General features: G+C 36.8%; 1 protein-coding gene across 1 annotated transcript in view; it reads left to right on the forward strand.

Annotated features, from left to right (window-relative positions):
* The window catches only part of DUSP16 (dual specificity phosphatase 16), a 101,637-nt gene that overhangs the window by 41,997 nt on the left and 43,862 nt on the right, over positions 1 to 15,778 (forward strand). The window contains exons 2-3 of the mRNA XM_052000099.1: positions 9,686 to 10,286; positions 11,638 to 11,776. Of these exons, the coding sequence (XP_051856059.1) occupies positions 10,059 to 10,286; positions 11,638 to 11,776 (367 nt within the window). The 5' untranslated portion in view covers positions 9,686 to 10,058. The remainder of the gene's footprint in view (positions 1 to 9,685; positions 10,287 to 11,637; positions 11,777 to 15,778) is intronic.

Below are 15,778 nucleotides of genomic sequence, written 5' to 3' on the forward strand. Positions count from 1 at the left end.
TTAAAACTTTGAGTTCCAGATTCTTTCCCTTCCTTCTCTCCCCCCATATTGAAAAGGCACATATGAAATTATGTAAAACATTTCTATAAAAATCATTCAACAAGTATTTATTAAATGCTTACTTTGTGCTGGGTCCTGCAAATAGGTAAATGAGCAAGAAAAAAGATCATTCCTGCCCTCAAAGAGCTTACCTTATTTATAGAGTTAATCAGTAAATAAAGGGAGCAGAAAAGTTGGAGGGGGAACATACAAACATGAAAGGCTTGTTGTAGATTGAGGAGTGAATGGTCTCTTTTCACAACTCACCAGTTAAGGGGATGGGACAGAGGATATGGACAGAGGAAGAAAGCTGGGAGAGAAAAGATCCAAGTTCTGAAGAGTTCTCTGAGTTAGAAGTGGGGCAAGAGCCAAACTTTCCTATATCTACTCCATCATTCTTTTCAATAAAGAACGACACCACCTTGAAAGTTTAGGACTTTTTTTTAGCCATCAGGACTTCATAGTTTGGAAGTGGAATGAGGGCTGGGTGTTGGGAGTGGGGATGAGATCTGCAATCAGTTGTAGTTTCCTGTAATTTTTGTTTAGAAGCATAAAGACTTGTTTAATGGAAGGGAAAAGCCTGTTGTCACCTTCTGGTCTGGCCAATGTCCCACTTTTAAAACCCCAAAGCTATTTTTGGCTCAATGGCCTTGGAAGCAGGTGTGGTCTTCACATGTAGGTCATGAATGGATTGTATTCAGGTCTTGGTGCACACATCTGAGTGGAAACCTAATGTAACGAGTCCCCTGTAAATATGCTTGAAGCAGCTTGGTCTCTGGTTATTTGAACTGGGCCCAAGTGTTTTAATTTTGTTTACTGAATGCTTTGTTGTTGTTTATTCGTTTTCACATTCTCTGTGACCCCGTTTTGAGGTATTCTTGGCAAAGATATTAGAGTAGTTTGCCATTTTCTTCTTCAGCTCATTTTACAGATGAGAAAACTGAGGCAAACAGGGTTAAATGACTTGCTTAAGGTCTCATGCAGCTAGGAAGTGTCTAAGGCCAGATTGGATGAGTCATCCTAATTCCAAACCCAGTGCTCTATCCTCTTCTCCACCTAGCTGGCCACATTTATTTTTGCATTATGTAGCTGATGTATTCCTGAAAAGTTCTAACTTGAATTTTAAAAAATTACTTTAAATGCACTACTAAATTCATTCTAAAAAAAAGAAGCAATTTAACAAGACTTTTTTTTCTTAAAGGATTCCTTTGCAGTAGGAATAATCAGAATAGTCGGTCACACCTTCCTTTATCTGTTTTCTAAGCTTACATTTAAACATCCAGGTGTGCCTTTATATAGCATGACACACCCTATGGCACCTTTACATAGTGGAAAACACATAGTGAACATTGTACTATATAGAAGACTACTATTTGCAAATATGATCAAACTTTACATTCACTAAGACAGGCTATATTTAAAGGGTCACTAGTTAAGACAGGCTATATTTAAAGGGGTACTAGTTAAGATCAGCTATATTTAAAGGGGTACTAGTTAAGACAGGCTACATTTAAAGGGGTACTAGTGTGAACCTGGGTGTGATGACTAGAATTTATGTAATACTTAAAGATTTTCCAAGCATTTTCCATACATTATCTTATTTGACCCTCTTCCAAACCTTATGAAATAGGGACTGTTGTTATCCCCAATCCTCAGATAAGGAAACTTGAGGCTGAGAGCTTAACTCTGTTGCTCAGGGTCACATAGTCAGTTAAGTGTCTGAGGCAGAATTTGAACTTGGCTGCAGACTTCATTACCGCCTCTGAACCTTCAAGCCAAGATGTTCTCCTATATAGCTTCAACATAAATTCAGATTTTTTCAGCCAACATGAATTTGCTTAAAGCGAAATACACGGTCTAGATTTTCAGTTATACTTAGTGTAGACCTATCTGGTTTGTCAGGGAATTTCTGTCAGTGCTTTAAAAAAAAAAAAAAAAACGAAGTCAGTTCTCCTAATTTTTGTTCAGTGGTAGCCTTAGTGGTTTGCTGTGGGACATCTCAGGTCCCTTCCCCATCCTCCCACACTCACCAGCCTCAGGTGGAAAATGTTCTGCTACTTTCAGTCCCTTAACCCTGGCCCCTAGGAACTGTGACAACCACCCACATTCCATATCTGCTTACTAAGGGTTTTTTTGTTTTGTTCTAAATGTGGTGGTAGGGGAGGGCATGGAAAAAAACACCAGGCCTGGAGTAAGAGCATTAGCAGCCTATTTCATGAATGGTGAGAATTATAAACTGCCCTTTATTTCCTTTCCTGGGCCCTGCTGTTGTTGCCCTTATGAGAAAGTGATATTATGCCCTTTTCATATAATTCTGAAGGTGCCAAGAGGAGACATGCTGAAATTGTGCAAAGACTGATGTGGCAGCAGAGCATGGCAAGGTGGATGGAGAGGTGGTGTCGGGTCAGGAAGGCCTGAGTTTATGTTCTGGTCCATGCTGGCTTGGATTTCCTAAGTGATAAGTCACTTAACTCCTCAAATCCCCCAGAAAACTCTAAGCTAGGAAGAACTGAATTAAAGCCTCAAATACTTGTTAGCTGTGGGATCGCATTAAGAGGAATAGCATTCAGGACCTGGAATGCCATATCCCTATTGTATTCTTCCCTGATCACGTATGGCTCAAGTTTTGTTTTCAGTTTTCTGGGTGCCATAGTTTGGTGTCCAGAGGATGGTATCTGGAGTATGGTAGGTGCTTCAAGATCATGTTAGATGAAGATCTGTGGAAGAAATTGGAAATGTTTAGCATGGGGGGTGGGAGGGAGACTTGGAACACTGTCCTGTGAAAAGATTAGAGTTGATTACTTGACTTTCGAGTGCAGAACTAAGAAACCACAGGTGGGAAAAGGTCACAAAGAGTATAGTCTTCCCTAAAAGTAAATATGGTAGGCCTAGAATTGTGGTGCTCTCCTTAAACTTTTTAAATTTTGAAACATTTTAATTTAAATAATTTACTAAAAATGGCAAAATTGTGGGATTGGGTGGGTGGAAGAGCATGGTTCTTCCCATTATCATGTCTGGATGAAGTCTTCATAAGCATGTTAGATAATTAATTACTTATTTAGTGTTTTAGAGGAGATTCCTATTGAGGTTGGATTAGAGTAAATGATTTGTGTGCTTCTTCCCTAAAACCCCCCTTTTGAAAATACATTTTTATTTTATTGTTAAATATTTCCTGATTATATGTAGAAAAAAAATTTTATCATTCACTTTGTAAAATTTTTATTTCCAAATTATGTATTCTCTTTTAAGGAGATTCTATTATTCTTTAAGTTGGGTCACAACAGGAAGAAAGGGGTCTGTTGAGGGAATTTTCTAGTCTTGGGTCTTATGCCATAAAATATTACTGAGATCTATGGAGTCAATTTGCTTCCATTTTCTAGAATACTTAATTCCATCCGCATATTAAACATATTTTATATGTAAAAGCACAAAACTTACTTGGGTCCAGTGGTAAAGTAAATCCTGGAGTCCACTTCTTTTTTCAACAATTCTAATACCAAAATTCAGTCATTTGACAAACATAGGTGCTTCTGTGATGAACATACATAATCTTCATCATTATTGAATTTCAGACTGAATTAGAATAGGCATAGAAACTGAATGTGTGGAACACAATGGTGAAAAATAATAGGCAATATAGTCAGTCTCTAACTTTCTCTCCAAGATTACCCTAATTCTGAAATGCTGTGGGACTCAGAATCAGTTTTGTATAGTTAGCAGTACAGCTAGATGATGCAATACCCTGGGCCTAGAGTCAAATCTTGCTTAAGATACTAGCTTTGTGATCCCTGCCTCAGTTTTCTTATCTGTAAAATGAGCTGGAGGAGGAAAAGGAAAACAAGTCATGGGGCTCTAAGGTCGTCTTCTAGGTACTATCTGACCACTGGCCATTTGTATTTCTTGTGGATTTTGACCTCTTGCAAGGGACATATTTTCATTAATGTACCTTTTAGAAGGATAGTCACATCCTTACTCGCTACTCAATCTGGAAGGCCAATTCCTAGAACTTAATCTCTTGCAATATCTCTGGTTGGCAGGGAATATATTAGGGATGAGATGCCAGTTAGGCTAGCACAAACTACAAGTGCATTTCACTTATTTCTTTTCTCTTCTTTTTTCCTCTTCTTTTCTTTTCTTTTTTCCTTTTCTTTCTTCATTTCTTTTCCTTCCTTCCTTCTTCCTTCCTTCCTTCTTTCCTTCCTTCCTTCTTCCTTCCTTCCTTCTTCTTCCTTCCTTCCTTCTTTCCTTCCTTCCTTCCTTCCTTCCTTCCTTCCTTCCTTCCTATGGTATCCAGTGTCACTGTGACATCTGTGCTAATATTGTACTAAAATTTGGGGAAAATGGGAAGGTGAATTTATTATATGTCCTCTGAGAAACAAATGAGAATATATGACATAAATATCTTAATATAATTAGTTATAAATGTCTTGCTTACAAGCTTAGAAAGCTTAGATAGAAGAAAGTTTTGGGGTTTTTTAGGATGAAACAGCAAAATGTGGAACAATGGCTTTGGGCTCAGAGATCTTGACCCCTGACCCTAGCTCCTTGTATAATTTTAGGCAAGTCACTTGACTGACTCAGTTTCCCTAGGTGTAAATCGAGAATAGGACTTGATGTTTAAGGTTTCTGACAGCTCTAGCACTGTGATACTATAATTCTTTGATAATTGTATTTCTCATTTGATAGAAATAACAAGTTCCTTGGATTCTTTGTTGCTTTTCAGGGAAGCAGGAAGGATGACAATCAGTTACCGATATTAAGTTTCAAATTTGGAAAAAAAGCTAAAAATGAACTCTTTGTATAAATGATGCTCTCTCTTCCTTGCACTTTTAAACTACAGAGTATGCATGGGCTACACACACACACACACACACACACACACACACACATACACACACACAGAGTTCAAGTGCTAAAATGAGAAAACTGGTTTTTCTTCTTACTGTCAATAAGACTGATAATAGCATTATCTTCAAGTTGAAATGTATTCAGAATATATTTTACCTCATTCTGAGTCACCACACATTTTGAATTTGGTGGTTTGGCTTTATTTATTTATTTAAATAGCTTGACCTAGGACAATTACATAATTTGTATTGTTAGAAATTCAGAAATTTGACTTGGCTTTTTTTTTCTAAAACAGTAAAATTTACTTTTAAAATATAGGTTAAGTTCTTTCTTCATCCCATTCTTATAGTACAGACTGTATTTTTTTTTTCCTTTGTAATGTTTTGTGGGTTGATAGACAGATACAAAATTTACCTTCACTCTGCAAATAAGCCTTTTAAAACAACATACATATCACATATGTATGAATCTCACTTGATCAAATAGCTTCATTACTAAAAGTTTACTATAAAGTAAATTTCAGTAAATCAAATCATACTGTCCCAGGTGTTTTTCCATGTAACAGGGGGAAGATATGTGACCCCAAATACAAAAGTCATCCTTTATAGGATGGTAAATATTTTATAATTTCACATTTAAAGGAGAAAATGGAAGTTTTCTCATAAATCTGATGATCTATGAAAGACCTGTGATTTCATTAATTTGGGAACTCCTCCAATTAGGTGATGGCATAGTGTAGAGAAAGTATTAGCCCCAGATTCAGGAAAACCTGAGTTCAAATCCTGCATTTGACACTTATTACCAGTATGACTCTAGGCAAGTCATTTATAACCTGTGTTTGTCTCCCTTTTCTTGTATGTAAAATGGGAATAATAACAACACATACCTCCCAGGGTTGTGGTGAGAATCAAATGAGATAATATTTGTAAATCACTTAGCACAGTGGCACATTACAGTTGCTTAATAAATCCCTTCCTCTCTCCTTCCTTCCTTCCTTCCTTCTTTTTTTCCCTCCTTCCTTCCTTTTTTCCCTCCTTCCTTCCTTTTTTTCCCTCCTTCCTTCCTTCTTTCCCTCCTTCCCTCCTTCTCTCCTTCCCTCCTTCCCTCCTTTTCCTTCTTCCTTCCTTCCCTCCTATCTCCTCATGGAAATCTCCCAATTGTATCTAAGTTAGAGAGTTGAATGTGATGGTTTTTTTTAAATGGTAAGTTTTGATAGATATAATGCATCGAAATTAAAGTTCTTTGTTCGGGCTAAGTGATTTTTCAGAGTGTAAAGGGGTCCTGAGAGCCACTGATCTGCCACGTTGTGCAATGCTCCCCCATAAATCTTACAGTGTTAATAATACTATCATTTAGGTTTCAATGATTTCATCTAGATGGGAATTCTTCACTCATATACATTTCAGTCCCTTTCATGTCTTTATAGAGAGATGATCTTCACAAATGTTGTGACCTACTTTAGTCATGAGCTTTTGAGGATGATCTTAATCAGGTCTTGGCAGAGGGTTCATACAGTTGATAGGGTGCTGAGCTTGGAGTCAGGAAGACCTGATTTCAAATGTAGCCTTAGATACTTCCAAGCTGCGTGACTCTGGGCAAGTCACTTAACCATGTTTGCCCCAATTTCCTCATCTATCAGATGAACTGGAGAAGGAAATGACTAACTACTCCAGTATATTTGCCAAAGAAAACCCCAAATGGGGTCAGGAAGCGTTGGACATTACTGAAACAACTCAACAACAACAATTCGGTTTTAATGCTGAGTTGGTTACAAAATGACTAGGAATCTGGCTGTTTATGTTCATTTTATTACTAAATCTCTGTCTAAACAGTAAATTAAATTTAAAAAAAAATTTGGCTATTAATAATCATCACTAGTAATCAATCAATAAATATTTATTAAATGCCTGCTATATGCTGTTCACTGTTAAATGCTGGATATGAATTGTGTTTACAGTTTCTTCTCTCCTTCTCAATTCCCTGATTTCTGTGCCCCAAGTATCTGTTTCAGAGTTTCAGATTTGTGAGTTTAGGCAAAACCAGGTGGATTCAAGAGTTTTATAATTCATTTGTTATAGATTTGATTTTCTTCTTCCTGCCTTGTATTTCCTCCATCTGCTAACCCAGAGGAGGATATTGACTTATCCTGATTCTCAACATCAGTCATTTTAGACTGTAGGGGAATCGTCAACTTGTTTTTGTTCTCAGATTCCTCCCATCTTTGCCACCTGGAAGCTAATGGACTAAATGTCACCACCTGCAACAGCTGCAGAAGCAGCATTTATTTAGTGCCTTAAAGTTTGCAAAACATTTTACAAATATCTTGTTTCACCCTCACAATAACCCTGCAAGGTAGGATTTAGTTATTATTCCCATTTAAAGATGAGGACGCTGAGGTAAAGATGAAGTAGCCAGAATCACACATTTAGTAAGTGTCTGAGACCAAAACTGAATTCAAGTTTTCCAGATTCTCAATCCAGTGCTTCGACTCCTTCACCATCTGGTCATGTGGGATATGTTCAGTCTGATTTCTTTCCCGGGTAAGTTACTCAGGGAATAACCAAGAAAGAGCCTTGGTTTGAGAGTGAGAAGATCCTAGTCCCAGTTATTATCCCCAGGACCTAATACATAATGCAGCATTACAATCACTATTAGAAGCCATACATTTTGATTGACTGGTTAGGAAACAACTGTTTTGCTTTCTCCCCTCCCCATTTCACCGTTTTTCCCTTCCTGCTCCACTGAGATTCTAAAAACATGAGATAACATAGGTTTAGTATCCCAGAAGTCCAGAAACATGTCAGTAATGAATTGTTTATTAAGCTCTATCTGAGAAAAGCTCAGCTATTAGAGTACTAGGGGATTTAAGCGTTTTTGTGTAGGTGCATTCAGATGTCTTAGAGACTGTATACATCTGCCAGTTTTCATGCCTGTGTTCAGTTTTAACATCTTAAAAGGATTTTCCCTTTTTGAGATGAGTCTGGACCTGTAAGTTCCTCAGTATGGGAAACATTAGGTGTGGAAACTCCATTCACGAATGCAGATCCAAATCACTTTTTATTTTATTGTGTTAGAGGTACTGCCAGTCTAGATGATTTCTTCTTGGTCATAGAGCGAGCATGTGAAGATTCACAATCTTACTTCTGACACTGTATAAATGTAAAATGTGGGGGGAATCAGGTCATTTTTTTCAGCCTCAGTATCCTTATCTGTAAAGTGGACATAATAGCACCCATCACCCAGTTATTGTAAGAATCAAATAGACAATATATGTAAAATGCTTGTCGACCTGCAAGTGTTGTGTAAATATTAGCAATTATTACATGTCAGAATGAGAAGCTTATTTCCAGTGATCCACCTCCCTCCTCACCGTCTTGTTATGCTGTTTCTCTTATATTTTCTTACAAGATTGTATTATAGAAATGTTGTGTTTCCCCTTTTCCTCTGTATGAAGTATAGCATAGCATAGTATAGTATCATTGTCTCATACTGGGGCTAATGTATCATGGCAAAAATTATCTTACATTTATATAGTACTTAACATTTATAAAGCCTCTGTGCATATAAGTGCATACAGAAGATAAGAAAAAGGCCTGGCTTTATGGCTGGAATGGAAAAACTGATGGTCTTGAAATCAGGAAGACTTTATTTGAATCTTATTTCAAAAATGACTGTGATTTTATGCAAATCTCTTATTTATCTTACTCTCAGTACCCTCATTGGTAAAATGGGAATAATATTAAACCTACTTCACAGGGTTGGTTTGAGGATAAAATAGTATACATAAAGTTATTTGCAGACTTCTGATAATTTCGCTTAATTTTCACAGCAATCACATGAGGTAGAGAGGGTAGGAATCATCCAAATTTTAAATTGAGAAAATAAGGCCCACTTCACTGAATCAAAATCAGTATGTTCCTCCAGAAAGTGACTCAAGAAAAATTCATAAGCTTACGCTCCTAATTTGTAGTTATTCAGTCATTTTTCAGCCCTGGGTGACTCTGTAACCCCATTTGGGTTTTTCTTGGCCAAGCTATTGAAGTGATTTGGCATTTCTTGTGGCTTATTTTACAGATGAGGAAACTGAGGCAAGCAGAGTTAAGTGATTTGCCCAGGATCACACAGCTACTAAGTGTCTAAGGCCAGATTTGAAGTCAGCGACTCCAGGCTGGGCACTCTATCCTAGCTGCCCGGTCCTCCTAATAGCTAATGGCAGAGGCAATTTAAAATCCTAGGTTCTTACTTTTGCTCACCTGCCTCTTTCTTCACACTCTCCCCATTTAATGAGACTGCTGCTGCTCGATCTTTCTTGTTCTTTCTTGTGTGTACTATCTGCCTTATTATGTCTCTTAATTTTTTGTTTCTCTTTCTGTCTTTTTGTGTGTCTCTGTCTCTCTTTTGTCTCATCTTTGTCTCCTTTCTCTGTGGATACAGAATATTTCCTATTCCTGCTCTAGAGGGTTCTCTACTCTGGAATCTTGGGATATTGCCAAATATTAAGCAAATGTGGTGGAATTGATTACCTTTTCCAGTGTGACTTGGTAACTCTCCATAAGGTCATACATTCATGGAGATCGCTCAGTTGGCCCCCACTGCCATTTTACGTTCTGAGTTGGGCGTGAATTTGCTGCTCCCACCTGAGCTTTCTATGGGTATAAACCCATTGCTTTCTTTTTGTTTAAATGAAACAAGCGCCAAATGTAATTATGTAAATATTATTAATTGCCCAGACAGTAATTTAATGTTCTTTCTGTCTTTGTTTTTTTTTCTGTCTCCCATGTTTTTGCTCTTCATATAGGCTTTCATTCCTTCGCAAAGCTCTTGGCGAGAGGATGCCAAGGTAAAAGATGATGTAATGCCGGGGCAGCCCTGAAGCATCTTTTGTTGGAATTGTGAAATGGTTACTCCAGTCATTTCTTTATGAATCAAATGTGAGGGGCCGCTTTGTGGAATGAGCCTTTTGTAACAGCGAATCAACAGGAAAGAGAAAGAGACATTCACTTGGAGGACTCTTGCTGCAAATGGGTTTAAGTTTCATTTTGCCAGTCGCTACCAGGCTGACCTCATACATCTTGGGTACAATGGAGTGGCTAAGCCTTTGAGTACACAACCATTACATCATCGGTGCAAATTTTTAAAAAGGAGGTAATAAAAGGGGACTTATTGTTGACATGGCTGATGAGATGACTGGGACTCAAATTGTTACTGAGAGGTTGGTGGCTCTGCTAGAAAGTGGAACAGAGAAAGTACTCCTAATTGATAGCCGGCCCTTTGTGGAATACAATACATCCCACATTTTGGAAGCCATTAATATCAACTGCTCCAAGCTTATGAAGCGAAGGCTGCAACAGGACAAAGTGTTCATTACAGAGCTGATCCAGCACTCTGCAAAACATAAGGTAACTTCTCTCTCTTTTTCTCATAAATAGATACATTGAATGAGGAATCATCTAAATAAAACATTTCTCCTTTCAGCTGGAAAAAGTAAACGTATGAAAGCTTAAAAAGTACATTAAGTACTTATAATTTGTGAGGCGATATTGTTAGATTCAAGAATATTTTTCAATTACACAGATTTACATTTTTTAAAATGAATTATTTTTTATTTTCTTTCCACTGATATGCCCTTTGAATAACTTTTACTAATTAAATTAAAGCATCATTTACTATATTTTACAAATGAACCCAGAAGTTAAATGGTTGATAAACTTAGAGCTGAAAGAGACCATAGGAGTCATCTAATGATCTCCATCCTCAATTTACAAATAAGGAAACTGAGACTGGCTCAAGATCATACACATAGTAAATGGATTTGGAGTCAAACCCAGTAGCTTTCTGCTCTCCTTAAACACCATTTTTTCAAAGTACTGTGGGGAAAAGTAGACCAATATACATTTGAGAGGGACAAATAAAGATAGACTTATTACTGATTTTGTAGAAAGAAACATAAAACTTTGCCCTGTTTTAGTTTCAGGGTTTAAAGTTCATCCTTTTTTTTTTTTTTTTTCTTATTTTTTTAAAAATTAAATCAAGTTTAAAAGTTTTCCTGAAATATTTTACAAAATGGTTTCCTACCAATAACTGGCTTCTTATATTGTAGGAAATACTTTTTAAAAAGATGCTTTAGTAGTACAAGATTAGTTTTATTTTCTGACCCTGGTTTCTCTCTGTAGTAGTTTTACAGGGAGATTTACAATTGTCATGCTAAGCTGAACTCAGGTGGAAATGGCATCATTATTTTTTCCTTCTAAATTGGTCTTAATATATAGAATGAATATTTGTGAAATCCTATATCCAGTTATCCAGCCTCATCATCTTTTTGTTCTAACTACAAACAAAAAATAGGAGACATCAAATATCACGAAAAAAAAATAAATTGAATATGGACTACAGATGCAAACAGTAATAATAATAGTGGCTAACATTTATATGGTGCCTATTACATGCCAGGCACTGTGCTAAGTGCTTTACAGTTATTATTATTTCATTTCATCTTCACAATAACCTAGGAGGTAAATACCATTAGTACACCCATTTTACAGATGGGGAAGCTAAGACAAAGCCTACACAGCTAGTGAGTGTCTTGGGCCAGATGTGAATTCAAGTTTTCCTAATTTCAGGTCCGGCACTTTATCCATTATACCACTAGTCTAGTTGCCTAGACAACTGCTTTAGGATAATTACTAGCTGGTGGAGTTGAGGTGATCTCTCGTTTTGTTCTTCCAAATATCCCACTTATTTACATTTCAGGTTGACATTGATTGCAATCCAAAGGTGGTGGTATATGATCAAAGCTCTCAAGATGTCGCCTCTCTAGCTTCAGACTCTTTTCTGACTGTACTTCTGGGTAAACTGGAGAAGAGCTTCACCTCTGTGCACTTACTTGCAGGTAAGAATTGGAATAGATGCCAGAAGATACCAAGTCTTCTTTCATGAGGGATGTGCACACCTATAGTAGTTCTTCTACAAGCTGTGGAACAATTTTATTTAATCATAGATTTTCCAGTAAAAAAAAATTTATTCACTTGTAATGACCAAATTTGGATCTGGAGAAAAACTGAGAAAACATACCTCTCTCCCTCCTTTGCAGAGGGTTGGGACTATATATGTTTATGGAGTTATTGCATATCTTGTCAAACATGGTTAATGTATGAATTGTTTATGGTGAACCACTTTTTAGAAAACCTTTGTTACTAGAAATGGTTCATTGGATTCCTTCATGTGTGTGATATAGCCAGAAATCAATACAATAAAAACAAGCTATTTTTAAATGATTTACTTATGACTTTGAAGTGCACCTTAAATCTATATTGATTGCTTTGTGTAAACTGAATATTGTCATTCTTCCAAATGGGTTCTTTTTTAACTCATTAGTTGTGTGCTAAAATACGTGATTGCCACATTGATCAAACTGAAGACTCCATCTTAATCCAATTTATGTTCCTTTCCTCCTGAATTTACTTCTTCTATTGGGATCTCATGCCTATCCCTATCCCTCAGTCCCTCTGTTATACCTCACTGATGGTCTCCCATCAGTGGATCTGTACAGGTACAAGAATAGAATAAGAACTAGAAAATATTTCATAAATTTGTAGTTGAGAATAGATCCAAGGTAATTTTAGCGCCAGTTGCAGAAATTTTTAAAAAAGGGAATCTATTCAAAAGGGGTATGAAGGGGTGTATGTCTGTGTGTTTTTTATATCTGTGTGTCTGTTTCCTCTATATAATTTTGAGTACTGGTTTTCACATTATTATAGGGAATGATTGTGTATGTGTGTGTTTCCTCTGTATAATTTGGGGGACTTTTTTGCTTTATTATTATGGCTGATTTTGTGTGTGTGTGTGTGTGTGTGTCTACTAACTACTCTCCATATTTCATGGAAGGCACTTCCTTACTGATATTCACATGGAGAAAAGGAGAATTGGAAGATACCTAGAGTTCTGATGAGAGGTCTGACTGGTTGAGGTCATTCCTTATTGAATATGCAGTCACTCAGTTGAGTGACCTGGAGTTTTGATTCCTCGGAGACTGAGGCTCCTAGGTGACATTGTAGAGTGAGGGTTAGAGTTGTAACCAAGAAGATCTGAGTTTAAATCCTGTCTCAGCAATTTATTAGCTGTGTGAACCTGGGCAGTCACATAACTTCTATCTCAGTTTTTTCATCTGGGAAAAAAGCATGCATTGTGGTAAGAGTCAAATGAGGTGATATACGTAAATTATTTTGCAAACCTCAAAGTGGTACATAAATGTTATCCATCATAGTTGACTTCTTAGAACCAGGTCACCAACCAAAAAGAAGAATGTATTTAAAAGATGTTTTTTGGTTTTTCACAAAACATCTTAAGATGGTTGTAAACAAAAACTGTACAATTTCCCAGATGCAATCTGCACACTTTCTTATTTTTTACATTTAACTAACTTATAAAGTGCTTTGCAAACCTTAACTTGCTCTCTACTAAAGCCAGCTATTCTAAGGCCAACATATTGCCTGGCTATCTGTCGAATCTGTCCAAGTTGATTGTTCTACTCAGAGTTATGTCATAATCTAGACATTCTCCAAAGTCAGGACTCTGACGGATGTAGTTGGATCCTAAGGGCACTTCAAGTCCAACTTCTGATCAGGGACTTAGCCCAGCAGCTGTTCAGGGCCATTAAAATCTTCCCTGTCTGGAATCTACTCGTTCCCTTGTGGCTAAAGCGGAGATTTGGTTCTATGCTAGGGATTACTAATCACTAAGGGTTCTGTTGTTTGTTGTTGTTCAGCCATTTGTTCATTTTTCAGTTGTATCAATGACCCTACTTGGGATTTTCTTGGCAAAGATACTGAAGTGGTTTACCATGTCCTTCTCCAGCTCATTTTATAGCTGAGGAAGTTGAGGCAAACAGGGTTAAATGACTTGTTCAGGGTCATACACAAATATTTAAGGAAAGATTTGAATTAAGAAAGATGAGTCTTCTTCCTGATTCTGGGCCCTGCCATACTCTATTCACTATAGTACCTAGCTATCAGTAAGAGTCCTTTTTCATTCCTTTTTTTCCCTCCAAGGGGACAGTTATCTATAGTATGAGAATTCACAGGTATGTTATTACAAATCCCAGATTTTGTTTCATTCTCCATGCTCTTCCTTCAACCTACCCTTTTTCTAAACTTTTTCATACAGTTAAGGGGACTGCTGTATTTTCCAGTTACCCAAGTTGATAACTTTTGTCATCCTCAATTCTTCATTCTTCTTTACCTTAGATATTTAGTCAGTTGCTGAATCTTGTTGTTTCTCTCTACAACTCCTCTCACAAATATCCCTTCTAGCTATTTGTCTGACCATCACTCTAGCTCAAGTTATCGTTACCTCTCATTTGAACAATTACAGTAGCTTCCTATTGGGTCTCAAATCTCTCTCCCTTCTACCCAGGTCTAAGTGATTTTCCTAAAGTATAAATCATATTAAGTCAGCCCCCTAACTCAATAAATTCAAGTATTTCTCTGTTGAATCAATGATCAAATATTGTTTAATCTTTTTTTGAATCCTTTAACAATGTATATTACACATAAATATTAGCATATGTATCTAATTTATAAATTAGTAGATAAATATTGGGAATTATTCTGAGAATATTTTTACTGATGGGAGTGCAGAAAAGTTTGGAAATAAATGGATTAAACAAGAAACATTTCTTATCTATTTGGTTTTCCCTGTGTGGATTATTGTTACTAGTCAAGCTCTTTTGATGATTATAGACCTCATTTAGGAGCCTTTGCAACATTCTAGGATTTGATATAATCAGCTCAGGGCTGGGTACCATCCAAAGCACCTGGCGGACTTCAGAATCTATAGAAATCCTTGTCTTTGGACTTTGTGCTAGGCTTCCTTCCTGACACTTTTTAGAGTATTGTCGTTTCAATTGTTTTCTGATGCTTCGTGACCCCATTTAGGGTTTTCTTGGGAGAGATAACTGGAGTGTTTGCTATTTCCTTCTCCAGCTCATTTTACAGATGAGGAAACTGAGGCAAACAGCATTAACTGACTTGCCCAGGATTACATCACTAATAAATGACTGAACCTAGATTTGAATTCATGAAAATGAGTCTTTTTAAGTCCAAGCCTAGGACTTATCCACTCTATCCACTGTGCCACCTAGCTGCCCATTTTTAGATTATATATTATTTCCTATTTTGGACCTTGTTCAATAATGCCAAAGGCAATAGAAATACATAGGCTAGAAACAGGTATCAATGTTAATGCAAACAAAATGCAAACAGAAAAAAAAAATGACATCCAAAAAAATGAAAGTGGGTCATGAATGAGAGAACAGGATAAACAGATAAAGAGTAGACTGGGTCCTTCACTGGTATCCATGGAAGGATAAGGAAGATAAAGGAAGAAAGACTGGATAGGATAGGTCCCCAGCAGAGGATGTGTGAGAGTAATTTGAAATAGAAAGAGGAATGGATTATTGTCAACATGTTGAGAGAGAGGGAGGTATCTCAAATTGGTGATAATAATAGCGAGAATTTACTTAGGGCTTAAGGTTTACAAAATGGGTTTTCATTGGTTATCTTACTTGATCCTTGAGAACCCTGTGAGGTAGATGCTATTGCTATCCCTATTGTACAGATGAGGAAACTGAGGCTGAAAGAGACTACATTATATAGCTAGTAAGTATTTGATAGAAGATCGGAATTCAGGTTTTTCTGATTCCGTCTGATTTTATCAGTGGTATCAACTGACTTGTCTCATCCATGTTGTAATGTATAATTGATTTTAATAGTGTTGTTGGGAGAATCTTAATTTTAAACTTTTTATTTTACTTCTTTAGAGGCAGCCATGGCAAATTGGATAAAGAGCTAATCTTTATCCTGAATTTATGTTGCATATTTGACAGTATTGACTA

This window comes from Antechinus flavipes, chromosome 5 (assembly GCF_016432865.1).
Source record: "Antechinus flavipes isolate AdamAnt ecotype Samford, QLD, Australia chromosome 5, AdamAnt_v2, whole genome shotgun sequence".
In the NCBI taxonomy this organism is placed as follows: Eukaryota; Metazoa; Chordata; class Mammalia; order Dasyuromorphia; family Dasyuridae; genus Antechinus; species Antechinus flavipes.